This window comes from Pituophis catenifer, unplaced genomic scaffold (genome assembly GCF_029215685.1).
Source record: "Pituophis catenifer annectens isolate HBS135680 unplaced genomic scaffold, rPitCat1.0.hap2 SCAF_3, whole genome shotgun sequence".
In the NCBI taxonomy this organism is placed as follows: domain Eukaryota; kingdom Metazoa; phylum Chordata; class Lepidosauria; order Squamata; family Colubridae; genus Pituophis; species Pituophis catenifer.
The window spans coordinates 208248542-208272092 of NW_027256883.1; the positions used below are offsets into that span (position 1 = coordinate 208248542).

General features: G+C 43.7%; 1 protein-coding gene across 3 annotated transcripts in view; it reads left to right on the forward strand.

Moving 5' to 3' along the window:
- The first annotated feature begins 4420 nt into the window (after window positions 1–4420).
- BIRC7 (baculoviral IAP repeat containing 7) overlaps window positions 4421–23551 on the forward strand; it is a 45650-nt gene continuing 26519 nt past the window's right edge. For 2 of the 3 annotated variants that reach the window (XM_070941809.1, XM_070941807.1), the window contains exons 1-7: window positions 4421–4459; window positions 5440–6265; window positions 8203–8302; window positions 9509–9578; window positions 12118–12163; window positions 15431–15502; window positions 19831–20038. In XM_070941809.1, the coding sequence (XP_070797910.1) occupies window positions 5620–6265; window positions 8203–8302; window positions 9509–9578; window positions 12118–12163; window positions 15431–15502; window positions 19831–20030 (1134 nt within the window). In that variant the 5' untranslated portion in view covers window positions 4421–4459; window positions 5440–5619 and the 3' untranslated portion in view covers window positions 20031–20038. Of the gene's footprint in view, window positions 4460–5439; window positions 6266–8202; window positions 8303–9508; window positions 9579–12117; window positions 12164–15430; window positions 15503–19830; window positions 20039–22558; window positions 22912–23551 lie in introns of those variants that run through there. The other variant, XM_070941806.1, reaches the window with a different exon arrangement.

Consider the following 23551-nt stretch of genomic DNA (forward strand, 5'->3'; position numbering starts at 1 on the left):
TGGTTTGGTTCTGCAACCCAACAAGACAGACACAGACTTTGGAGGATAATTAGAACTGCAGAAAAAACAATTGCTACCAACCTGCCTTCCATGGGGGACCTGTCTACTGCACGAGTCAAAAAGGGCTGTGAAAATATTTTTATTTTTTATTTTTATTTGATTTATATGCCGCCCTTCTCCGGAGACTCAGGGCGGCTTACAATGCGCTAAGCAATAGCCTTCATCCTTTTGTATATTTATACAAAGTCAGCTTATTGCCCCCACAAACTGGGTCCTCAATATCTACAGACCCCTTGCATCCTGGACATAACTCCTACCCTCAAAACGACGCTATAGAGCACTGCACACCAGAACAACTAAACACAAGGACAGTTTTTTCCCCAACGCCATCACTCTGCTAAATAAATAATTCCCTCAACACTGTCAAACTATTTACTAAGTCTCCACTACTATTAATCTTCTCATCGTTCCCACCACCCATCTCCTCCCACTTATGATTGTATGACTGTAATTTTGTTGCTTCTATCCTTACGATTTATATTGATATTGTTTCCCGATTGCTTATTTGTACCCTATGACTATCATTAAGTGTTGTACCTAATGATTCTTGACGAATGTATCTTGTTTTTTTATGTACACTGAGAGCATATGCACCAAAAACAAATTCCTTGTGTGTCCATCACACTTGGCCAATAAAAAAATTCTATTCTATTCTATTCTATTCTATTCTATTCTATTCTATTCTATTCTATTCTATTCTATTCTATTCTATTCTATTCTATTCTATTCCATTCCATTCCATTCCATTCCATTCCATTCCATTCCATTCCATTCTATTCTATTATTGGGATCATGAAATATTCTCTTCTGAAGAACATCAATGAGTTACCTGATGAACATAATTTTGTTTTGCATCCCATTGAGTATCATAAGCAGGACAGTACATTGCATGGTGAAATCCAATTTTTTTTACTACCAGGTTCTGTGGCCGTGGCTTGGTGGGTGTGGTGTGGCTTGGTGGGCGTAGCAGGGGGAGGATACTGCAAATTCTCCATTCCCACCTCACTCCAGGGGAAGGATACTACAAAATCCCCATTTCCTCCCCACTCCTGGGGGGAAAGATATTGCAAAATCTCCATTCCCATCCCACTCTGGGGCCAGCCAGAGGTGGTATTTGCCTGTTCTCTGAACTGCTCAAAATTTCCTTTGCCGGTTCTCCGAACTACTCAAAATTTCCACTACCGGTTCTCCAGAACCTGTCAGAACCTGCTGGATTCCACCCCTGGTACATTGTACTAAACTATGTTTTGCTTAATCGTGGTTCATAATCAACTACATGCAACTTGGGTTGAAAGCTACCTTGCTACCACACGGACAGCTGGATTCAGCCAGTCAAAATAAGTCCAGATTCAGAACCTGCAAGGAACAGCATCTTGTGTGAAGGGACTTAAATAACTTGATTTTTTGAAAAGGGTTCGCTGAATTTGCTAAGCGGATACATGTTGCGGTAACCACAATGCACAAAATACGGGTAGTTTCGACACATCACAATGGAGCCCTAAACTTTGGTTGCTAAGTGAGACAAATCTGAATTCCTTCATTGACTTCGATCATTGAAGCTGACTGGGAAAGTTGCAAATGGTGATCCCTTGACCCTGGGACACTGCAACTGTTATAAATACCATTATTCACCATTATATTTAAAACAGGTACTCCTCGACTTAATAACCACAATTGAATCTGAAAGTTCTGTTGCTGAGAGACATGTTAATTTTGCTCCATTTTACAACCTTTCTTGCCATGGTTGTTAAGTGAATCACTGCAGTTGCTCATTGCAGTAACACAACTGTAAAGTTGAATCACTGCAGTAACAACTGTAAAGTGAATCTGGCTTCCCCATTGACTGCTTGTCAGAAGGCCACAAAAGTTGATCACATGATCCCGGGACAATACAATGGTCATAAATGCAAGTCAATTCCCAAGTGTCTGAATTTTGATTATGTTACCATGGGGCTGCTGCAATGGTCGTAAGTGTGAAAAATGGTCATAAGTCACTTTTTTCAGGGTTGTAACTTCAAATCAGAGGTGGGTTTCAGCAGGTTCTGACCAGTTCTGGAGAACCGGTAGCAGAAATTTTGAGTAGTTCGGAGAAACGATACTAAAATTTCTGACTGGCCCCGCCCCCATCTATTCTCTGCCTCCCATGTCCCAGCTGATCAGGAGGGAATGGAGATTTTACAGTATCCTGGAGTGGGGTGGGAATGGAGATTTTACAGTATCCATCCCCTGCCACGCCCATCAAGCCATGTCACGTCCACCAAGCCACACCCACAGAACCGGTATTAAAAAAATTTGAAACCCACCACTGCTTCAAATGGTCACTAAATGAAATGTTGCAAGTCAAAGACTACCTGTACTGTAGCCCAAACCACTTTATTGCCCAGCATGCTGCATGAACCCAGTCAAAAATACTTTGGGGTAAAGATAAGAAGATTGTAATCATCACAGGTGTTTGAAGGGTAATGGAATATGGGAGTCAACTTTTAAAAAAAACCTATCTTCAGAGTCCAATTACATGTAGTCCTCGACTTACAACCGCAACTGAGCCCAACATTTCCATTGCTAAGTGAGTTTTGCTCCATTTTTTGCCAGTTGTTAAATGAATCATGGTTATTAAATGAATCTGGCTTTTCCCATTGACTTTGCTTGTCAGAAACCGGCTGGGAAGGTTACAAAAGGTGATCACATGATCAGCAACACCCTAGCTCCAAAGGGACCCAAAGCAATAGTTTGAAAAACCCTGGTTCACTTTTAGTTAACCTTACAAACCAAAGCTGCACAGCATTAACCTTCAGCAGTGTAAATTGTACAAGCCAAGAGACATTTCTGATTCCAAGGCATCTCAGAGCATCAAGTTACTTCATGCAGAAGTGCTGATAATATATCTGGGAATATCCTAATCCTCCAAAACGTTCAGCCTTATCTGTTGTATGTAAGCATGGTTTTAATACATGCTGGGAATGACAAGAAAATGGAAGGTAGTTTGGATTTATAACTCAATAGTGAGTTGTTGAAGCCAAAGCAGTGGTGAAATCCAATTTTTTTTACTACCGGTTCTGTGGACCTGGCTTGGTGGGCGTGGCAGGGGAAGGATACTGCAAAATTCCCATTCCCTCCCCACTCCTGGGGGAAGGATATTGCAAAATCTCCATTCTCATCCCACTCTGGAGCCAGCCAGAGGTGGTATTTGCCGGTTCTCCAAACTGCTCAAAATTTCCGCTACCGGTTCTCCAGAACCCGTCAGAACCTGTTGGATTTCACCCCTGAGCCAAAGTGTTAGGCAAGGGGGTAAAATGGGGTAAAACTCATTTGTCTTGCTTAGCAATGGAAATTTGGGGGTCAATTGTGGTTGTAAGTCGTGGACTACCTGTATTACATTATTACAACCTGGCCTTCTCTTATCAACGTGTGACCTGAGTAAATCAGCCGATGTAGAACAACATCAGCAAATATTTTAGGAAGGATTCTAATAAGAGAAAAAAAATCCTTGACATTTTTGTTCTTAACCAATACTTGTGGAAAGAAAGTTATGAACAGCTGCCAATGTTCTGAGGTTTGAGCTAGATAGATCTTTCAGTCAAACACAAGGCATAGCTGTGGTCTTCTTTTTAATCTTATTTAATAGGCAAATACTAGTTATATAGTTTCTAACAGTATCCTGAAAATAATCATTTTATACTCTGTCCTTTGTGTCAAAATCATTTTATGCTGCAAAACACTACCCTCTTGGCCCAAATAGCTCTTGGACATTTCATTATGCAAAACTGACAAAATATCCAGGACAAACATAAATGTCCATAACAAGATGTTTGGCCCCTGATTTGATATCATGAATTATTTGGGCAAAGGATAATGAATTGCTCCTTGAGTTTGTGCATCTTGAGTGGCCAAGGTTTCTTCCACTCGTCCTTTTGGTCATTTTGCTGCTGTTTCCTCTCTTAAACTGAGTGTTGTCATTTGACTGGGGAACGGAACTAAATTCAGCGTTTGGCAAATGAAAGATCAATTTTTGGAGTAATAATTCAGCTATGAAAATAACGGGGACTATTTAACATCATATTTTAATCTATTTCCCCTTCCTACTGGGGCCATTTCAAGAGCAACTACATTGAGATAAGCAAGATTAAAAGAGCACAGCCAACCCACTAAATTCCATGGCAGAATTAAGGTAGATATTTGATTACTCTAACCTCTAAACCACACCATAGTAGTTTGTATCCATAAATCAGGCTGAAAAGTGGTTGCAGCTTTAAATGGCTCATTGGGTACACAAGTTAAGTAATTACCAGGGTGGGGTTAGGAATTTAAAGGCAGCCCAGAAGGCAGTGTTCTAGTTGTGTTTCTAGTTTGTGGCTGAAGGTTTTTTTGTGTGTGTGTGTGTATGTTCAGTTCCAGTTAGGTAAGTACAAGAATAATAGTGCTATGTTCTGAATTATTTGTGTTGCTGGTTTTAAGATTGAGGTGTAGCTGGCTTGTTCCATAGGCTGCTACATAAGTTAGCTTCCATATATATGTTTTTCCTAGATATAATTTACGGCTTGTGTTACAATGCAGTTTGTTTCACAAGACAAAATTGGCTGGCTTTGTGCAATGAGCTTAACTGCGGTTCATAAGACAAGCAAACTTTTAAGCCAAAGCATGCTAGATTTAAGAGTTCAGTGAAATGTGTATACATTACAATTCCTCTATTGTAAATTGTGGTTTATTTGCTAAACCACAAGCTATGGCTTGTTGCAGCATATGAGGCAGGCTGCTGTGTTTTGAGTAGGTGGTGGAAGGAATATTTTAAGATTCTATTTTTTGAAGGCGATAGCCTTGTTTTCAGATTTATTTATATATTTGTATGAGGTAAAATTTAAAAAAAAATTGAGTTGAGTCTGACTGCTGATCACTAAATGGATAAATCTGTCAATGTAGCTAACTGTCTTCGGTATATCGCATTATTAAACATATTGTGGTTTGTTTGTCAAAAAGCTTTTTTGACACACAGATTCCTTTAAAAGGGATGGGGGTATTTCCCCTGGTTTGTTTGTTTTTTTTTCCTTTTCCTTTTGACATGTGGAATTAGAGCTGAAATATTCAATGAAAATACTTTCTAAACTGTTCTGTACATTTCATGCTTTTGTAAATGGAATAACCACTAAGCTTGATTACTCAGAAAATGAGTCACCAAGTGACTCTCCTTTTTTTTTCCCCCTGCCTGGCATTAACCATGTACACAAAGAATGAAAAGGTTAAAAACCAGGTCTTTCTGAAAGGTTTTCCTGCAAAGTTTTGGAGACAACGATTGTCTCCTAATAAACCCACCCAGAAAATTGATTTTAGGCTTGGAACTGATTGATTTTTGAAAGCTGCTCTTTTTCTTCCTTCCCTCTCCAGACCCAAGAAGAACTGGACAGAACGGCAATCATTGTCCCAACCCCAACAAATCGGCACGCTCTAGAAAATCCAGCATCCTTTTTTTTTTTTTTTGCATCTGTTGTTCAGGAGTCTGTTTGGCCTCTTGAGTTCAGAGTTTTCCAGAATTTACAGTTGGTAGAGTCAGAGAGGGTTTTAGAAATGCAGGCTAATACCGTGTCAAAACATTTCGTCGCATTGGGTGTCCAGCTTGTTACTGATGTTTTGACTGGTCTCCTGTCCAGCAGCTGGGAAATGGGAGATAGCTTTTCTCCAGAGGGAACCCAGGATGAGGGAAGCAGCTCATCTTCAGAGGGCACTCAGTGGACCCCTTTGCGTTGGTCAAGATCCAGCATGAAGTCCGAGATAAAGCGTCTTCAGACATTTCGGCTCTGGCCAGCGAGTGTTCCGGTTTCTCCAACTGATCTGGCAGCTGCTGGTTTTTATTTTGTCGGTCCTGCTGACACCGTCCAGTGTTTCTGCTGTGGTGGGTTGTTGTACAATTGGGTAGCTGACGAGGATCCTATGGTAGAGCACAAGAAATTCTTCCCATCATGTCTGTATGTCCAGGACAAAATTGTAGGAAATTGCCGACAGATGCCTTGGAGCGAAGAACACCAGGACTGTGTAGATGGCCAATTTCTTGGCATGCTACAAAGCTTAAATGTGGAGGAGAGCTCTGTAGGTGGTCAGCCAGAATATCCGTATATGGAGACCGAAGGAGATCGGTTGGTGTCGTTTGAGAATTGGCCACCTTATTCTCCAGTGTCTCCCCAGTTGTTGGCCAGAGCTGGCTTCTTCTATACAGGTATGTGAGAACTGCATTTGCTGGGTATGACCCAGGTTTCATCTACGTTTAATGTACGGCTTACATTATTCCTGAAAGCCTGGGAGAATAGCTCATGAAACTGGTGGCCTTAATATTTTATTTTGCATTTATTTCTGTATTAAACATATATTTAAATTTATTTGTATCCCACCTTTATAAATAATTCAAGGTGACGAATATATCTAACACCAGTTTCTCCTCTTTTCTCCACAAAAACAACCCTGTGAGGTGGGTTGGGTTGAAAGAGGGACTGGCCCAAAGTCACCCAGCTGGTTTTCTTGACTAAGTGGGAAGTTGAAACACACTTGGAAGTTCCAGTGGAGGCTTACAGTAAGCCTGGCGCCTTAACCACTAAATTTTGTATAACTCAGAGAGGCATAACTAATGTTCCTGCCTCCTATTTTAGAAAGTAGGAAAAAAAAATAGAATAACAGAGTTGGAAGGGACCTTGGAGGTCTTCTAGTCCACCCCCCTCTTAGGCAGGAAACCCTACACATTCAGACAAATGGTTATCCAATCTCTTCTTAAAAACTTCCAGTGTTGGAGCATTCACAACTTCTGGAGGCAAGTTGTTCCACTGATTAATTGTTCTCACTGTCAGGAAATTTGTCCTTAGTTCTAAGTTGCTTCTCTCCTTGATTAGTTTCCACCCATTGCTTCTTGTTCTACCCTCAGGTGCTTTGGAGAATACCTTGCCCCCCTCTTCTTTGTGGCAGCCCCTGAGATATTGGAAGACTGCTATCATGTCTCCCCTGTTCCTTCTTTTCCTTAAACTAGACATACCCAATTACTGCAACCAGTCTTCATATTTTCCCCACAACCACCCTGTGAAGTGGATTGGGCTAAGAATAATTCGTACAAAGTCACCTGGTTGGCTTTCATGCCTAAAGGAGACCAAGGACTCGCAATCCCCTCGTTTGTAGTCTGTGGCACTTTTGTTCCAATGGAGACTTACAAGTAAAAGTGTGCCATTCAAAAGAAAAAATTACAGTTGCTGTTAGATGTGCCTACAGCAACCTGCAAATGGTTCCCTATTAAAGAGCAGAAAGTATAGTCTGGACTGTGTGGAAATTGTTGGTAATTTGGACCTAAACCATAGAGGCTTTGCAGACTTTCTCTTTCCTCTGGGAGGAATCCTTTCTTCCAGAGGTGCAGTAGTACATCTCCCCCATTCTCTTAAGTATTTTGGCACCCTATGAAAAATAACACAGAGCCATAGCTTCAGTTGAATATTTATTGAATTTGTAAAGTTGCCCATCTGAACTCTGACCAGTGACTCTGGCCAGTGAGCAAGCAATAACATTTCCCTCCCACTCCCCGGTTGCCAGAAAGGCAAGGATTTTTCCGTGGAAGTGAATTGACGGGTGCAGAATTTGCTCTAACTTGCCATCAGTTTTGAACTCTTAGGTGCAACATTTTGGTGATGATGATTGTGCAGGCTTTTTGTGAGCACCTCTTGAAATCGCAAAACAAACTAAAATGGGGAATAATTCAGGCTTTGGTCACCAGGAAGAGAATTCAGTCTGTCCAGCTTAACCTCTGTTCTCCTCTTCCACTGTTTCCCATGTTGGAATGTCTTAATTCTGCATGGCTTATAGAGGGCTTGGGGTTCAGTTGTTCCCCTGAGTGAAAAGCGAATCTGGCCTTGTCACCCCTTGATGAAAATAAAGATAGGCAGACTTTGAATGGATTTCCTGAATTCTGTACTAATTCTTCGTTTCACTTGCTTGTTACTTTTACTGGGCACAGCAGCCAGAAAAATCATAGCCATCAAAAGCTGTAGGGTAGTAATTGATCCCTGCCATGGTTTTAATCCTGAGTGAGGATCCTGGCATCTTCAAGCATCTGGCAATGATTTTGTCTTTGTTTCTGTTGCTCTTGACCAACGTGTGATCTTTTGTCATGGACGTTTTCAGGCCAACAAGATTATGTGCGGTGTTTCTACTGTGATGGTGCACTGAGGAACTGGGAACAAGGAGATGATCCCTGGATAGAGCACGCCAGGTGGTTTCCAAGGTGATCCATTCTTGATGTACCTACATTTCTTCCAACCTCCATATTTTGTGGGCAGGCTTTTTTTTTTGAACCTGAGGTTCAAATTATCTCTTGGATATAACTGATAATAGGGGAAAAAACACTCTCTCCTTGGATTGAAGGATTGTGTCCGCCATGGCCATTCCTCACCATTCAGTTAGCACTGAAGAAGCTTCTTGAATGAGAAGCAAAAACATTTTAAAGGAAAAAAACCAAAGTCCAATTGACTTTTTTTTTTAAAAAAAAAATTGATTTGTATGCCGCCCTTCTCCGGAGACTCAGGGCGGCTTACAATGCGTTAAGCAATAGCCTTCATACTTTTGTATATTTTATACAAAGTCATCTTATTGCCCCCACAAACTGGGTCCTCATTTCACCTACCTTAGAAAGGATGGAAGGCTGAGTCAACCTTGAGCCTTGAGCCTTGGAGAGATTCGAACCAGCAGAAATTGCAGGCAGCTGTGTTAATAACAGGGTGCCTACTATCAAGGCTCTTTTGGGAAAGCACCTTTACGACAACCATGACCTGGATGACTGAGAATCCTCATAGACCCATGATGGCGAATCTATGGCATGCATGCCACAGGTGACACATGGAGCCATATCTGTGGGCACACGAGCGTTGCCCTAGCTAAGCTTCAGTGCACATGCGCGCACTGGCCAGCTGATTTTCGGGCCTTCCGGGCGCACCGGATTCAGGAAACGGGTCGTTTCTGGCCTCCGGAGGGCCTTGGGGGGGGAGGCCTTTTTCGCCCTCCCCAGGCTCCTAGAAAGCCTATGGAGCCTGGGAAGGGTGAAAAACGGGCCTTCTGGTCCCACCAGAAGTTGGGAAATGGGCCATTTCCAGCCTGGGAGGCTGGGGAAGGCTGTTTTTGCCCTCCCCAGGCTCCAAGAAAGGGCCCATTGTGCCATCGTGTGCCAAAAGTGGGGGGAGTGTGGGGGGTTGTGTGGGCATGCGAGGGGCGCATTGAATTATGGGTGTGGGCACACGTGTGCGCGACCCCCCCATACTCCCCCCACTTTTGGCATGCGACGGCAAAAAGGTTAGCCATCACTGCCATAGATGGATCCAATGGAAGATAACTTTTTCTACCCTTCTGTTGGAATTTGATACGAAGTAATAAACAATATTTACAACTAACCTTTTCTCAATCTTCTTCCTTGACCCTCTTACCCCAACTTCCATAGATGTACATTTTTGCTCCAGTCCAGAGGGAGAGATTTCATAAATCACACCCAACAATCTAATGTAATGTTGGTGAGTATGCATGCCTCTTCTGTATGACTACAGTTTAAATGACGCTGTTAAAAATATGTAACGGGACTCTCTTTTCTTATTATCTTATTGTGGGTGTCTGTGGCTGTCCTGGCATTTTTGTATGTCAAACACTCAAGTGAGCTGGAGGGGGTTCCTTCCTTTCTGAGATCTATCCAAGCAGGGCTTGGTGTTTAGCACCATGGGTGGGGTGGCAATTTGTCATCTAGGAAGTTTTGGAAGCTTTACAACTTGGATGTAAGATCCTGCGGTTAAAGTTGGGTTCCCTGGAACAATTCGGCTAGTGGCTGCTGTTATGTCCTCCTTGCTCCACAGTGACATCCTTGACCAAATTGTTTGAATCCATCAGCAAGCTGGCAATGCAGTTCCCCAAAACTGATAGTACTGGGAGACTTTAATTAAATTCATGTCTGATATGGCTCAGGGGTTTGTGACCTTTATGAGAGCTATAGACCAGGGGTGAAATCCAGCAAGTTCTGACAGGTTTTGGAGAACCGGTAGCGGAAATTTTGAGTAGTTTGGGCAAATACCACTTCTGGCTGGCCCCAGAGTGGGGTGGGAATGGAGATTTTGCAATATCCTTCCCCCAGGAGTGGGGAGGGAATGAGGATTTTGCAGTATCCTTCCCCGGAATGGGGAGGGAATGGAGATTTTGCAGTATTCTTCCCCTGCCACGTCTACAAAACCGGTAGTAAGAAAATTTGGATTTCACCACTGCCATAGACCCACAGGTGGTCCTATGATAGGCCTGCTCCCCCCCTTTTTTTTTTACTCCAAGCAGCTGCAACATGATCGTAAGATGAAGGATATTAGGATCACCACTGCTTCCTTCAAGATAGGCAGAACTGTCTCCTCTCTCTTAAGAATTAATTTATCTCAGCCCAGATCCAACCACACATTTCCTGGGAGTCCGTCAACAAAGAGGGACATAGATCAAAATCAGAAGTGCTTGGATTAACAGGCTCTGTTGACAAAGAGTCAATCATTTCCTAAGTGACACGACTGTCCCTTTGGGGGCCTGATTAGTCACAGGTTAACTCAGAGTGGATCTGAGTGTTTGTCAAATGCCTAGAACATTTGTCACAATGGCCCCGTCAATAGTCTTATGACCCTTCCGTCCAGGGGTGAAATGTAAAATCTGTTACTACAGGTTCTGTGGGCGTGGCTTGGTGGTGGTGGGGATAATGTGACTGGGTGGGCATGGCCAACTTTTTTTAAAAAAAACTTTTCAAAGCATTTTTTCTAATGCTTTGAAAAGCCTCTCTCCTGATCAGGAACTCAGCTGGGATCATCAGAGACTTTTCAAAGCATTTTTTTTACCACCTCTTCGGCCAAGAGGTTGCAGAAAAAAATGCTTTGAAAAGCCTCTGAGGATCCCAGCTGAGCCGCACGATCATCAGAGGCTTTTTTTTTTTTTTACTTTTAAAAGCATTTTTTCATTGGAAAAGGTTGTAGAAAAAATGCTTTTAAAAGTAAAAAAAAAAAAAGCCTCTGATGATCGTACGGCTCAGCTGGGCATGGGGGAGGGCAGGGATTTTTGCTACTGGTTCTCCGAACCACCTGCCGCCATCGCTACCGGATCAGGCGATCCGGTCCGAACCGGGAGCATTTCACCCCTGGATTATGGGGCCATTAAATGAAGGTGATGATGATCGTCATTTTAGGGACTGCCTCTCTTTCACATTTCTGCCATCCCAGTAAGATCTCACATCATCATATCTTTCATGTCCTTTTTGTTAAGCAGTGGTATCTAATGGGACCTAGGAAGTGTGTTTTCTCTGGCACCACACCTGCCCTTTGGAAAAATATCCCTCCCCTCCCCCCCCAGAGCTTTAGACTGCCCCAACTTGCAAGTCTTTAAAGAATCTCTGAAAATCTGTATTTTCCCGAGACCTTGGGACGGGTCACGGAGTTGCTCATCTGGCATGCAGTGTCCATTTCAGGTATAGTACACACAGCCCTCAACTTACAATCATTTCCTTATAATCACCAAAGTTACAACAGCACTGAAAAAAATGACCGACGACTGTTTTTCACACAAATGTTGCAGCATCCCCCACGGTTCAGGTGATCAAAATTCGGAAGCTTGGCAACTGGCTCATATTTCTGACGGTCACGGTGCCCCGGGGTCATGCGATCCCCTTTTGCGACCTGACAAGCCAAGTCAGTAGGGAAGCCAGATTCACTTAGCAGCCGTGTTACTAACTTAAACAACTGCAGCGATTCACTTAACAAGAAAGTGCGGCAAGAAAGGTCGTAGAATGGAGCAAAACTCACTTAACGACTGTCTGTCTTGGCAGTGGAAGTGTTGGGTTCAGTCGTGGTCGTAAGTTAAGGACTCCCTGTATATGTCTGTTACTCCTGTTTTTTATATCTTTGCTGTTACAATTACCTTTGTTTTGTTTTTAATATTTGCTTTTAATCTCTATGCCAGTTCAGAACCTGTGAGTTCGGTGGCTGTATACCTTAGTAATTAATACAGTCTTCTCCTTGGTGACACCTATCTTGTCTTGGTTTTCAGGAAGACAACTTGCATTGGTCTGAAGACTATTCCGAAAGCTCTCACGGTAGGTGCTCTTATAGAAAAGAGGTTTAAGTCTTTGCTTAATTTTGGTAACATTATTGTTAGTGCTGACTTCTTAGGCAACTGCCTTTTAACTTCAGGAGGCCACCCCAGCACTATTTGCACAGTATCCCATAATCCTACATTTTAGACTTAATTTATAAAAATGGATTACTTATTTCCACCCTATTATGTACATTTTTCGAAGGGACGCAGTGGCTCAGTGGCTAAGACACTGAGCTTGTCGATCGAAAGGTTGGCAATTCAGCGGTTCGAATCCCTAGTGCCACGTAACGGGGTGAGCTCCTGTTACTTGTCCCAGCTTCTGTCAACCTAGCAGTTCGAAAGCACTTAAAAAATGCAAGAAGAAAAATAAGGACCACTGAAGCTTGGAGAAATAAGTTTTAAAGCTTTAAAGTTTTAAAGAAATAAGTTTTAAAGGAGTATCTCTTCATCCTTCTCCTTTTCTTTAAGCCACATGCAGTATATATGCATGTAAAATCTTGCTCCTTGGGGCCGCATTAAGCACACTTCAGTGTACTTGTGTTTTCTGTGACTTCCCTGGAGATCGTTGTCCCACAATTTTTTGAACACTGAATCACCTCTGATTTAAATGTAGTTGTAGACCTGACCCCTTGTCCTTTTTTTATTATTATTATCCTGGCTTCAATCATGTGGGGTGATTGTAACACTTGACATGTTGTTAAAAGTCTCGTGCAGACTAAGGCCTCCCCAAAGATGAGCAACTAGTGATTTCCAGAGCATGTTTGTTACGTAAAAGGTATAAGTAGAATGACAGCATGGGGTCTCTCTAACAAGAGTATATACTTTCGTTATCAATCAGGACTGTTCAAAAAAAACTTGCACGGACAAAGAGGTGTAATTCTCCTCTTAATAAGTCAGTATTCTCCGTAGGTAAAAACATTTTCACCATGGACACTACTGAACTCCATTCTTTCCATCCGTATTATGTCATTTAGCTTATCTGTGAGCAAAATCTGGAAAATTCTCTCTCTACTAGAGAAACAAAACAAAACTTCCAATTTTTGCTTGACGCCAAATAAAAGTGTAGGTATCTCAAAGGTGCCTTTAAAAAAAAAGGCAACTGGACTGTTGTTTGAGGAAGAAGCCGTTTGAGAAGCAAATAAGCGAAACGTCTACTTTTTCCTTAAAAAAACGTCCAGTTCAGTGGTGAAATACTACCGGTTTGCACTGGTTCAGCGAACCGGTAGTAAAAAAAAAAGCTACCAGTTGGTCTGAACCGGTATTTCTGACGATCAGCTGTGCCGCGCGATTTATATTTATTAGAAAGCAGGAAATCCTACTTTCTAGCGAATCTAAATCGTGCGGCACAACTGTTCCCGCCCTCGCTGTTCTACTTACCTTCAAACGGCTCTTTTTTCCATGTGAAGCGCATGTTTGGTGTGTATTGCACATGCGCGCGCACAGCGTCCATCTGGCATGCACCACTCATGCACGGGCAGCAAACCGGTGGCGACCAGCGAAGGATTTCACCACTGATCCAGTTGCCTTTTTTTTAAAAAAAGCATCTTTGAGACAACTATGACCTGGATGACTAACAATCTCCATAGACAAAAGTGTAAGTAAATTTCTCCCATCTTGAAAGCTGCATTGCCACGCTGGTTTGCCGTTCACAGATTATTTTTTTATTTATTAGACTTATAAGATGCCCATTGTCCATCTAAATTAGATTCTTCGTGTGTGCTAACATATATATGGAGTGAAATACAGATTAACACAGTTGGAAGGGACCTTGTAGGTCATCTAGTCCAACCCCCTGCTCAAGCAAGAGACCCTACACCATTTCTGACAGATGGCAATCCAGTTTTTTTCTTGAAAGCCTCCAGTGATGAAGCTCCCACACCTTCTGAAGGCAACTTCTGTTCCATTGGTTGATTGTTCTCACTGTCAGAAAAATTCTCCACCCTTCCTCTTAATAGGAGAATAGTTGCACTGAAATACTTGATTGGAATAAACAAACTCAAAAGTTCCACATAAAGCAATTTAAGTATCATATTTAGTTAAAGTCAAAGCTTCATATAGAAAATACATATATTGGAAACCTGTAATTTACACAGCTGTATGTTTTTTTTTAAAGTTGAATCTGTTTAATACACCAGCGTAACATGTGAATTGAGTACTGTGTCTATGCCTCATGTGGATTCTTCCCTAAACTCCCATTCTTGGCAGCTTTAGCTCTAACAGCAAATAGAGAAACTTCTAAAGAAAACTACAACAATGAATAACTATCCATTATGTGCCCCACCTCCACCGATGCCATTGTTTCCCAGAAGTCACCGTGTGCTCTGCACCACTTGCCTCCAGCAGAAATGAAAATCACTGTTGATGGAACTGTGGCGTATGCTTATGCAAATAATCCAAAATCAAGGGAAGGATCTTGTTACTTCTAGCGAGCATTTCAACACAAAGTACACATTCAGAAGTTTGTTCTGATGGTATCCTTTGAAGATTGAACAGTGTAGGGAAATGTCTATGGAGATTCTCAGTCATCCAGGTTATGGTTGTCCCCAAAGGTGCTTTTTCAAAAGGCAACTGATCTTTCTTTGTTTTTCCTTGAAGACGTTTCGCTTCTCCTCCAAGAAGCTTCTTCAGTTCTCATCCATGAGAAGTGAAACGTCGTCAAGGAAAAACAAAGGAAGTCCAGTTGTCTTTTGAAAAAGGCCCTTTGGGACAACTGTATAGGGAGTTATTTTAGATAACTTCTGCAAAAGTCGTTGAGATACATCAAACTTTCTTTTGAACTAAGGAAGAGTGTCAGAGTTTGTTGCAGAAAATCAAATCCAGAAAGCACACACAGGTAACTGATGCAGCAGGATTCATTAACTTCTCTTTATATACATAATAATGCATGAGACATATTTATAATACCAAGAGTGGTTCTTCCAGCGTGGTGGTACAAACACAGGCAGAGTACAGCCGAGTAGTTTCAGTTTCAGTTTCAGTTTCAATTCTCCACAGACAGACAAGACCAGACTAGTTTCGTTTTAGAGCTGAACACAGAGCTAAGCCACGCCCAGACTCCTTCCTTAAGTTTCTGTTTCCAAAACAGCCCTCATTGGCTGACTTAGTTGCTAGGCCTATACATTGGCTGACCTTGTTACCATGTCCTATTCCAGCCAGTCCCCATTGGCTGATCTATTCCAATCTATGAATATTCATACTCTGACACAGATATCCTTCTAAGCATTGTCTTTTAATGCACTCTCTTATTCTCCTCATATTCATACAGAGTCTATGGAAAGAGAACCAGATCCTTGGAGAGTGAGAAGAGAGAGACAAGTAGAACATTCCCATGAGCCAGGTAAACATTCCTGCAGGTGGAGAACAATTGCAAAGAAAAAGTAGCAAGCTTTGGTGTAACTATTATTTGCTGCTGGTATCTGTTAGAAACATAGAAAACGGATGGCAGAAAAAGATCTAGTGGTCCATTGAGTCTGAGTTTTTTAGAATTATTTTTTATTTTATTTTAAAATGTTTGTCAGATGATGGACATGTGTTTATCCCAAGCATCTTTAAACTCAGGTACTGATGATTGACCTACAGTAGTGGCCAAAATTGTGGAAAACGTTTGGGAAAAGTGCTGCTGGTGATCCCTCTAGTGATACATCCCAGAATTTTTGAGGTTTGATGGCTAATAACACCACTTTTTTTGGGAGTTTCAAGATAATCCTATTCCACTGCTGGAATGGCCTGGGAATAGCCCAGACCTTAACCCAATTGAAAGTCTATGGAGCCGACTAAAGAAACTTGTTAGTCAGAAGCGACCCAGCAATAAAACCCAGTTAATAGAAGCCATCATTCCATCTTGGTTTCACGTTATAACAGCTGCAGAACTCAAAGACTTGGTTCACTCCATGGGAAGACGTTGTAAGGCCGTAATTCATGCTAAAGGTGACCCAAATAAATATTAACTGATATGGTGATCATTTTTGTATACCTCGTTTTTTCTACTGTTTCACTTTTCTTCTTTATCCTGTAACTGCTATTCTAATAGCAAGTCCTTCATAAAAGTGATTGCATTCCATTCTTGACTAAATTATCTTTCCATTGATATATAATTTTATGGTACTACTCCCCCCCAAAAAAGTGGTCTTATTAGCTAGTTTTAGAAAATACACTTTTCCCAAAAGGTTTCCACAATTTTGGCCACTACTTTGCTACTTTGCTGGAAGTTGGTTCCAAGCTTCTATTACTCTTTCGGTGAACTAATATGACTTTTGAACTTCCCGCCTGTCATTCTGATGTTATGAGCCCGTGTTCATGATTTTGGCTTAATATTGAAAATGCTGCCTTCTAGAACGTTATTCATTCCCTTAATACATTTAAAGGTTTCCATCAAGTCCCCCTTTCCCTTCTGTCCTCCAGGCTATTCAGTTCCTCCAATCTCTCCTGACACGCTTTGTCCTTCAGACCAGGCCTCTCCAACCTTACCAACTTTTAAGACTTGTGGACTTCAACTCCCAGAATTCCCCAGCCAGTTGAAGTCCACAAGTCTTACAGTTGCCAAGGTTGGAGACCACTGCTTCAGATCATGCACCACTTTTGTTGCCCGTCTCTGGACTCCCACGATCTAATCAATATCTTTTTTTTAAGTAGGTCTCCAGAACTGGACACAGTATTCCACATTGGGGGTCTGCCCAAAGCCCCATATAGTGAGATTAGGATCTCCTTTATCCTGCTGGTGATCCCTCTAGTGATACATCCCAGAATTTTGTTTTCCTTCACAGTTTCACAGGCGACACTCTTCACTCATTTTGCAGTCCTCTGCTATGAACACTCCTTTTCTTCGGTTAGAGTAGAATAGAATAACAGAAATAGGATAACAGAGTTGGAAGGGACCTTGGAGGTCTTCTAGTCCAACCCCCTGCCCAGGCAGGAAATCCTACACCACTTCAGACAAATGTGTAACCAACATCTTCTTAAAAATTTCCAGTGTTGGAGCATTTACAACTTCTGGAGGCAAGTTGTTCCACTGATCCATTGTTCTCACTGTCAGGAAATTTTTCCTTAGTTCTAAGTTGCTTCTCTCCTTGATTAGTTGCCACCCATTGCTTCTTGTTCTACCCTCAGGTGCTTTGAAAAATAGTTTGACTCCCTCTTCTTTGTGGCAGCCCCTGAGATATTGGAACACTGCTATCATGTCTCCCCTAGTCCTTCTCTTCATTAAACTAGACATACCCAGTTCCTGCAACCATTCTTCATATGTTTTAGCCTCCAGTCTCCTAATCATCTTTGTTGCTCTTCTCTGCACTCTTTCTAGAGTCTCAACATCTTTTTTACATTGTGGCGATCAAAACTGAATGCAATATTCCAAGTGTGGCCTTACCAAGGCCTTATAAAGTGGTATTAACACTTCACGTGATCTTGATTCTATCCCTCTGTTTATGCAGCCCAGAACTGTGTTGGCTTTATTTATTTATTTATTTATTGGTTCGATTTATATGCTGCCCTTCTCCGGAGACATAAGTGGCTTACAATGCGTTAAGCAATAGCCTTCATACTTTTGTATATACCTGCTTAGTAGGGTTTTCGCCCCCCCCAAGCGGTGTTCTTTTTTTAAGTGATTTTTTTTGCTGTCCCCAGCCTCCAGAGACTTCTAGACGGGCTCTGGAGGCTGGGGACAGCAAAAAACATCACTTCCTGTCCAACCGGGAGTTGGGAAATGGGCCGTTTCAGGCCTCCAGAGGGCCTCCGAGGAGGGAGGGAAGGCTGTTTTCACCCTCCCCAGATGCATAGAGAGGATCTGGAGCCAGGTGAGAAAGAAAAACGGGCCTACCAGGCCATCGCGTGCCAGGAGCGGGGGGGGGAAGGGGGGTTGCGCGCACATCCACAGGGCGGGGCACATAGAATTATAGGTGTGGGCGCGCACGTGCACAAACCTCCCCTGCCCCCCGTCCTGGCACGTGATGGCAAAAAGGTTAGCCATCACTGCCCCTATATCATTTCAGACAAGCGACTGTTCAGTTTCTTCTTAAAGAGACTTCCAGTTTCTTCCGGTTTCTCTTCAGCAGGAGAAAACACCTCTGCAAAATGCCAGGTTGCTGGGTTTGTTTTTCTGAATTACCTTTGTGTGGGATGGGAGCAAAGGACCAGGACAACGATGGTTGCTATGTTGAATTGATTGGCAATTTTCTCAGCGTATCCAATCGGCAAAAACAGAAGACCACTGCAGATTGCTTTCAGACTGCATGGGGAGTTTGAGTTAATGAAATACTCGACAGTCTGAAAGCGCCCTAAGTCTAAATCAAATTAAATGTATGAACCTGGAATCATTATGATGGGCTATCAAGTCAGTGTCAGCTTTTAGCAACCATGGAGATAATTTTTTTCTCCAGAAGGCTCTATCCCCCAACTCTGTCCTCTGTCCAACAGGATAAGCCATTTTTTTTTTTTTTTTTTTTTTTGTAATTGAGTCCATCCAGGGATGAGCTTCAAAAATTTTAGCCAGGGGTTCTCTGCCCGGTTGCTGGGTGGGCGTGGCCATGGTGGGCGTGGCCTAGTCAGCCTCCTGCACCGTGGGGGGGGGCGTTTTTGTCCTCCCCGGGCTCCGGAGTCTTTCCTCAAACCTCTGGGAGGGCGAAAACGGCCTCCCCAAGTTCTGGAGGCCGGAAACAGGCCCGTTTCCGGCCTTCCCGAACTTCTGATAGGCCCGTTTTTGCCCACCCCAAGCCTCCGTGCATGCCCTGCACTTACCTGCATCCAAAATGGGCCGCATGGGGACTCCTGGGAGGGGCGGAGTGGGGTGGGCGAGGCCAGCCAGGAGTAGGATTTGTGGGTTCTCCAAACTGCACAGAATCTTAGCTAGAGGTTCTCCCGAACCCCTGCGAACCCCCAGCAGTCCCACCCCTGAGTCCATCCATCCTGACACTTGGTCTTCCTCTTCTTTTCTTTTCTCTTCTGCTCCTTAGAATAGCTAAGTTTTCCTTCTTCTTGGAAACATGAGAACAAGCCCTGTTCGTACGTAACCCAAAGCATTAGGAAGCATGAAGCTAAAGAAGAATGCTACTTGCAAAGCATTCTTCTTTCGTTTCATGCTTTCTAATGTGCTGGCTGGGGAATTCTGGGAGTTGCCGTCCACACATCTTAAAAATCGCTGGGGTTGAGAAACACTGCGACATATTATGCGTTTCACTGTTGCTTGACAACGTGGTCAGTAATAAAACTCGCAGTTCATCTTATCTAAATGACAATTTGATCAGTGGTGAAATCCCAATTTTTTTACTACTGGTTCTGTGGGTGAGGCTTGGTGGGCTTGGCTTGGTGGGCGTGGCAGGGGAAAGATACTGCAAAATCTCCATTCCCACCCCACTCCAGGGGAAGGATACTGGAAAATCCCCATTCCCACCCCACTCCAGCAGAAGGATATTGCAAAATCCCCATTCCCACCCCACTCTGGGACCTGCCAGAGGTAGTATTTGCCAGTTTATTTATTATTTATTTATTAGTTCAATTTATATGCCGCCTTTCTCCGGAGACTCAGGGCGGTTCTCCGAACTACTCAAAATTTCCGCTACCGGTTCTCCAGAACCTGTCAGAATCTGCTGGATTTCACCCCTGGTCCCAAGTGCTATTGCTATTGCTAATCCAACTCCCAACTGCCTTCCTAAACGATCTCTTCTCTCTTTTCAGAATCGACCACCAGCATGGAAGAAAAACTGCGCCGGCTTCAAGAGGAACGGATGTGCAAAGTCTGCATGGACAAAGACGTCTCCATTGTGCTGGTTCCTTGTGGCCACCTAGTGGTGTGTGCTGAATGTGCTCCTAATCTGAGGCGCTGCCCCATCTGCAGAGGGGTCATTCGGGACAGTATGAAGGCCTTCTTGTCCTGACCTGAAAGGTAAGTAAAGCATTGAACCAGGGGTGGGCTTCAAAAATGTTAGTAAAGGGTTCTCTGCCTGGTTGCTGGCATGGCACGGCCTAGTCGGCCTCCTGCACCACCGTGGTGGTGGGGAGTTTTGCCTTCCCCAGGCTCTGGAGGCTTTTCTTGAGCCTCCGGGAGGGCAAAAACAGCCTCCCCAGGCTCCGGAGGCCCTCTAGAGGCCAGAAATGGGCATGTTTCCGGCCTTCCTGAACTTCTGGTTGGCCCATTTTTCACCCTCCCCGAGCCTCTGTGCGCGCCCTGCACTTAACCTGCATCCAAAACGGGCCGCGTGGGGACTCCTAGGAGGGGAGGGGCAGGGTGGGCGGGGCCAGCCAGGAGTGGGATTTGAGGGTTCTCCGAACTGCACAGAACCTTAGCTAGAGGTTCTCCCGAACCCCTGCGAACCCCCCGCATTCCAACCCTGCATTGAATCCTTAACAGAAGAAAACTTGGCAGTCTCCGAATGTAGGCAAAGCAGGGTGTGGAATCGAAATGACTTTTCATAGGGCTGCTTTCAAGCTGAACAAAGATATTGTTCATCCGTGGGAACCTTGGTGCTCTCTGAGCTTGGTGGTGTTTCTTGCAGACATTTCATTACCAAACTAGGTAACATCAGCAGTGCTAGAAGGGAGGGGGATTTGATCTTATTTGTATATAGTAGTGGCTTGTCTTATCAGTGCTTGGTGGATTCTTGATTAGGCTGTTGTTTAGTGTTAACTTATTTGTCTGCGTTGATAGTCCCTCGATTGGGGCATTGAATAGAATAGAATAACAGAGTTGGAAGGGACCTTGGAGGTCTTCTAGTCCAACCCCTTGCTTAGGCAGGAAAACCCTACATCACTTCAGACAACTGGTTATCCAACATCTTCTTAAAAACTTCCAGTGTTGGAGCATTTATAACTTCTGAAGGCAAGTTGTTCCACTGATTAATTGTTCTCACTGTCAGGAAATTTCTCCTTAGTTCTAAGTTACTTCTGGTTTCCACCCATTGCTGCTTGTTCTACCCTCAGGTGCTTTGGAGAATAGCTTGACTCCCTCTTCTTTTGTTTTCTGTTGTTTACTTGATTATCAGTCTAATGTTAATCCTGTTGATCTGGGTTCCTTCTACTGGTATAAAGCAGGGTACCCTCTAATAAGTAGTACTTAATGCAGGCTTTGAAGGCCTGAGGTACTATAACTGAGGATCAGGATGGAGAGAGACTTACTTCAGCTTTCCCTTCCATTACCATTTGGCCGTTAGCTCAAAGATGGTTACCCCAATCTACTCCTGCCCACCAAGTTAGTCCACGGTGTTTTGAACGTCATCTGTTTCAGCCAGTAGATGCCCAGCTTCTAGTTAAGCTTTCATTGCTTGATCACATTGCCTGGATGGTGGAATAGCCATCGGAAAATTAGAGAGACGTATCCCAAATGTATCAGCTATGATTCATTCCCCCCAATTCAGATAGTCTTACAAACACAATTAACCCAAAATTTATGTTGCTAAGTGAGACAGCCGATAGGGAAGGGAGTTTTGCCCCATGTTACGACTTTTCTTGCCACAGTTGTTAAGTGAATCACTGCAGTCAGGGATAGGCTTCAAAAATTTTAGCAAGGGGTTCTCTGCCCGGTTGCTGGGTGGGTGTGGCCATGGTGGGCGTGGCCTAGTCAGCCTCCTCCACCACGGCGGGGGGGGGGGCATTTTTGTTCTCCCCGGGCTCCGGAGTCTTTCCTCAAGCCTCTGGGAGGGCGAAAACGGCCTCCCCAAGTTCTGGAGGCCGGAAACAGGCCATGATGGTGTGCCCTAGTCGGCCTCCTGCACCACAGTGGGTGGAGGGGGGCATTTTTGCCGTCCCCTGGCTCTGGAGGCTTTCCTTGAGCCTCTGGGAGGACGAAAATGGCCTCCCCAGGCTCCGGAGGCCCTCTGGAGGCCGGAAACTGGTCCGTTTCTGGCCTTTCCAAACTTCCGGTAGACCTGTTTTTCACCTACCCCAAGCCTCTGCGCGCGCCCTGCTCTTTACCTGCATCCAAAACAGGACGCGTGGGGACTCCTGGGAGGGGAGGGGCAGGGTGGGCAGGCCCAGCCAGGAGTGGGATTTGGGGGTTCTCCGAACTGCACAGAATCTTAGCTAGAGGTTCTCCCAAACCCCTGCGAACCCCCAGCAGCCCACCCCTGACTGCAGTTGTTAAGTTACTAACATGGCTGTTAAGTGAATCTGGCTTCCCCCATTGACATTGCTTGCCAGAAGGTCGCAAAAGAGAATCACATGACCCCCCCTTCCCCAGGACACCGCAACCCTCATAAATACGAGTCAGTTGTCAAGCATCTGGATTTTGATCACATGACCACGGGGAATGCTGGAACGGTTATAAGCGCGAAAAAGATAAGTCGCTTTTTTTCAGGGATGTTGTAACTTCGAAACGGTGATTAAACGTAAGCCGAGGATTATCTGTATTTAAGGCAAGGCTGAGAAACGGCAGGCAAATCTGTCACAAGGACATTTCTTGCCTTTTCAGGACGTGTACAGCAATTTAACCTTTCCTCTGGACGAGCTTCTTTGGCCCAGGAAGACTCAACTCTGCCTGATGGGGGGGAAACGGGAACCAAAACAAGGACTTGAATAAATATACTGGTGTGCTTTATTTATTTATCTATTTATGCATTTGACTCTGCTGGTCGGCTGCCCATTTCCAAAAAAAAAAAAAGAGAGAGAGAGACTCATTTCCTCTGAAATCCTTACACCCACCCGAAGATCTTGCGGATGTAACTTCTCTGAGACCACCTTCTATTTCCGTGATTTCAAAGATGACAGATAAAACCCATGTCAAGGTTTCTCTTGTGGAGAGACTGGCAGCTTCATGGAGTGGGGGGGTGGGTGGGAGCAGGGTGTGTGTGTTAGGAATTATTTAAAGCATATTCGGAACCGCTGGTTCCCAATTCTTACCTTGTATAAGATTTTAAAGCAGATAATTTGGAGTGAAACGTTTTTTTGTGTGTGTTTTGACTTGCAATGGTTTTCTTTCGAGAGAATAAAATAACCTACCTTTCTGGAACCATTTCTAATCGTTTCTGTAACCCTTTTATGGATTTATTATTGCATTAAATTTATAAACTAAACTGAAGTCTGTTACTTCTTGTATTGTTTTTATAAACGACGCCAAGCGGCGAACATGTCTTAATATTCTTTCCTCTTCCTATTTTCCCCACAAGAACTCTGTGGCAAAAGTTGGGTTGAGAGAGAGAGAGAGAGAAACTAGTCCAAATTCACCCATCCAGCTTAGGGGGAGGGTGTCATGAAGGCCTCCCTGAACTTCAGGGATGAAATGCTCCCGGTTCGGACCAGATCCCCCGATCTGGTAGCGATGGCCGCGGGTGGTTCGGAGAACCAGTAGCAAAAATCCCTGCCCCCTCCCCCCCATTGCCAAACTTAGCTACGCGATCATCAGAGGCTTTTTAAAAAACTTTTAAAAGCATTTTTTCTGCAGCCTCTTTGGCCGAAAAAATGCTTT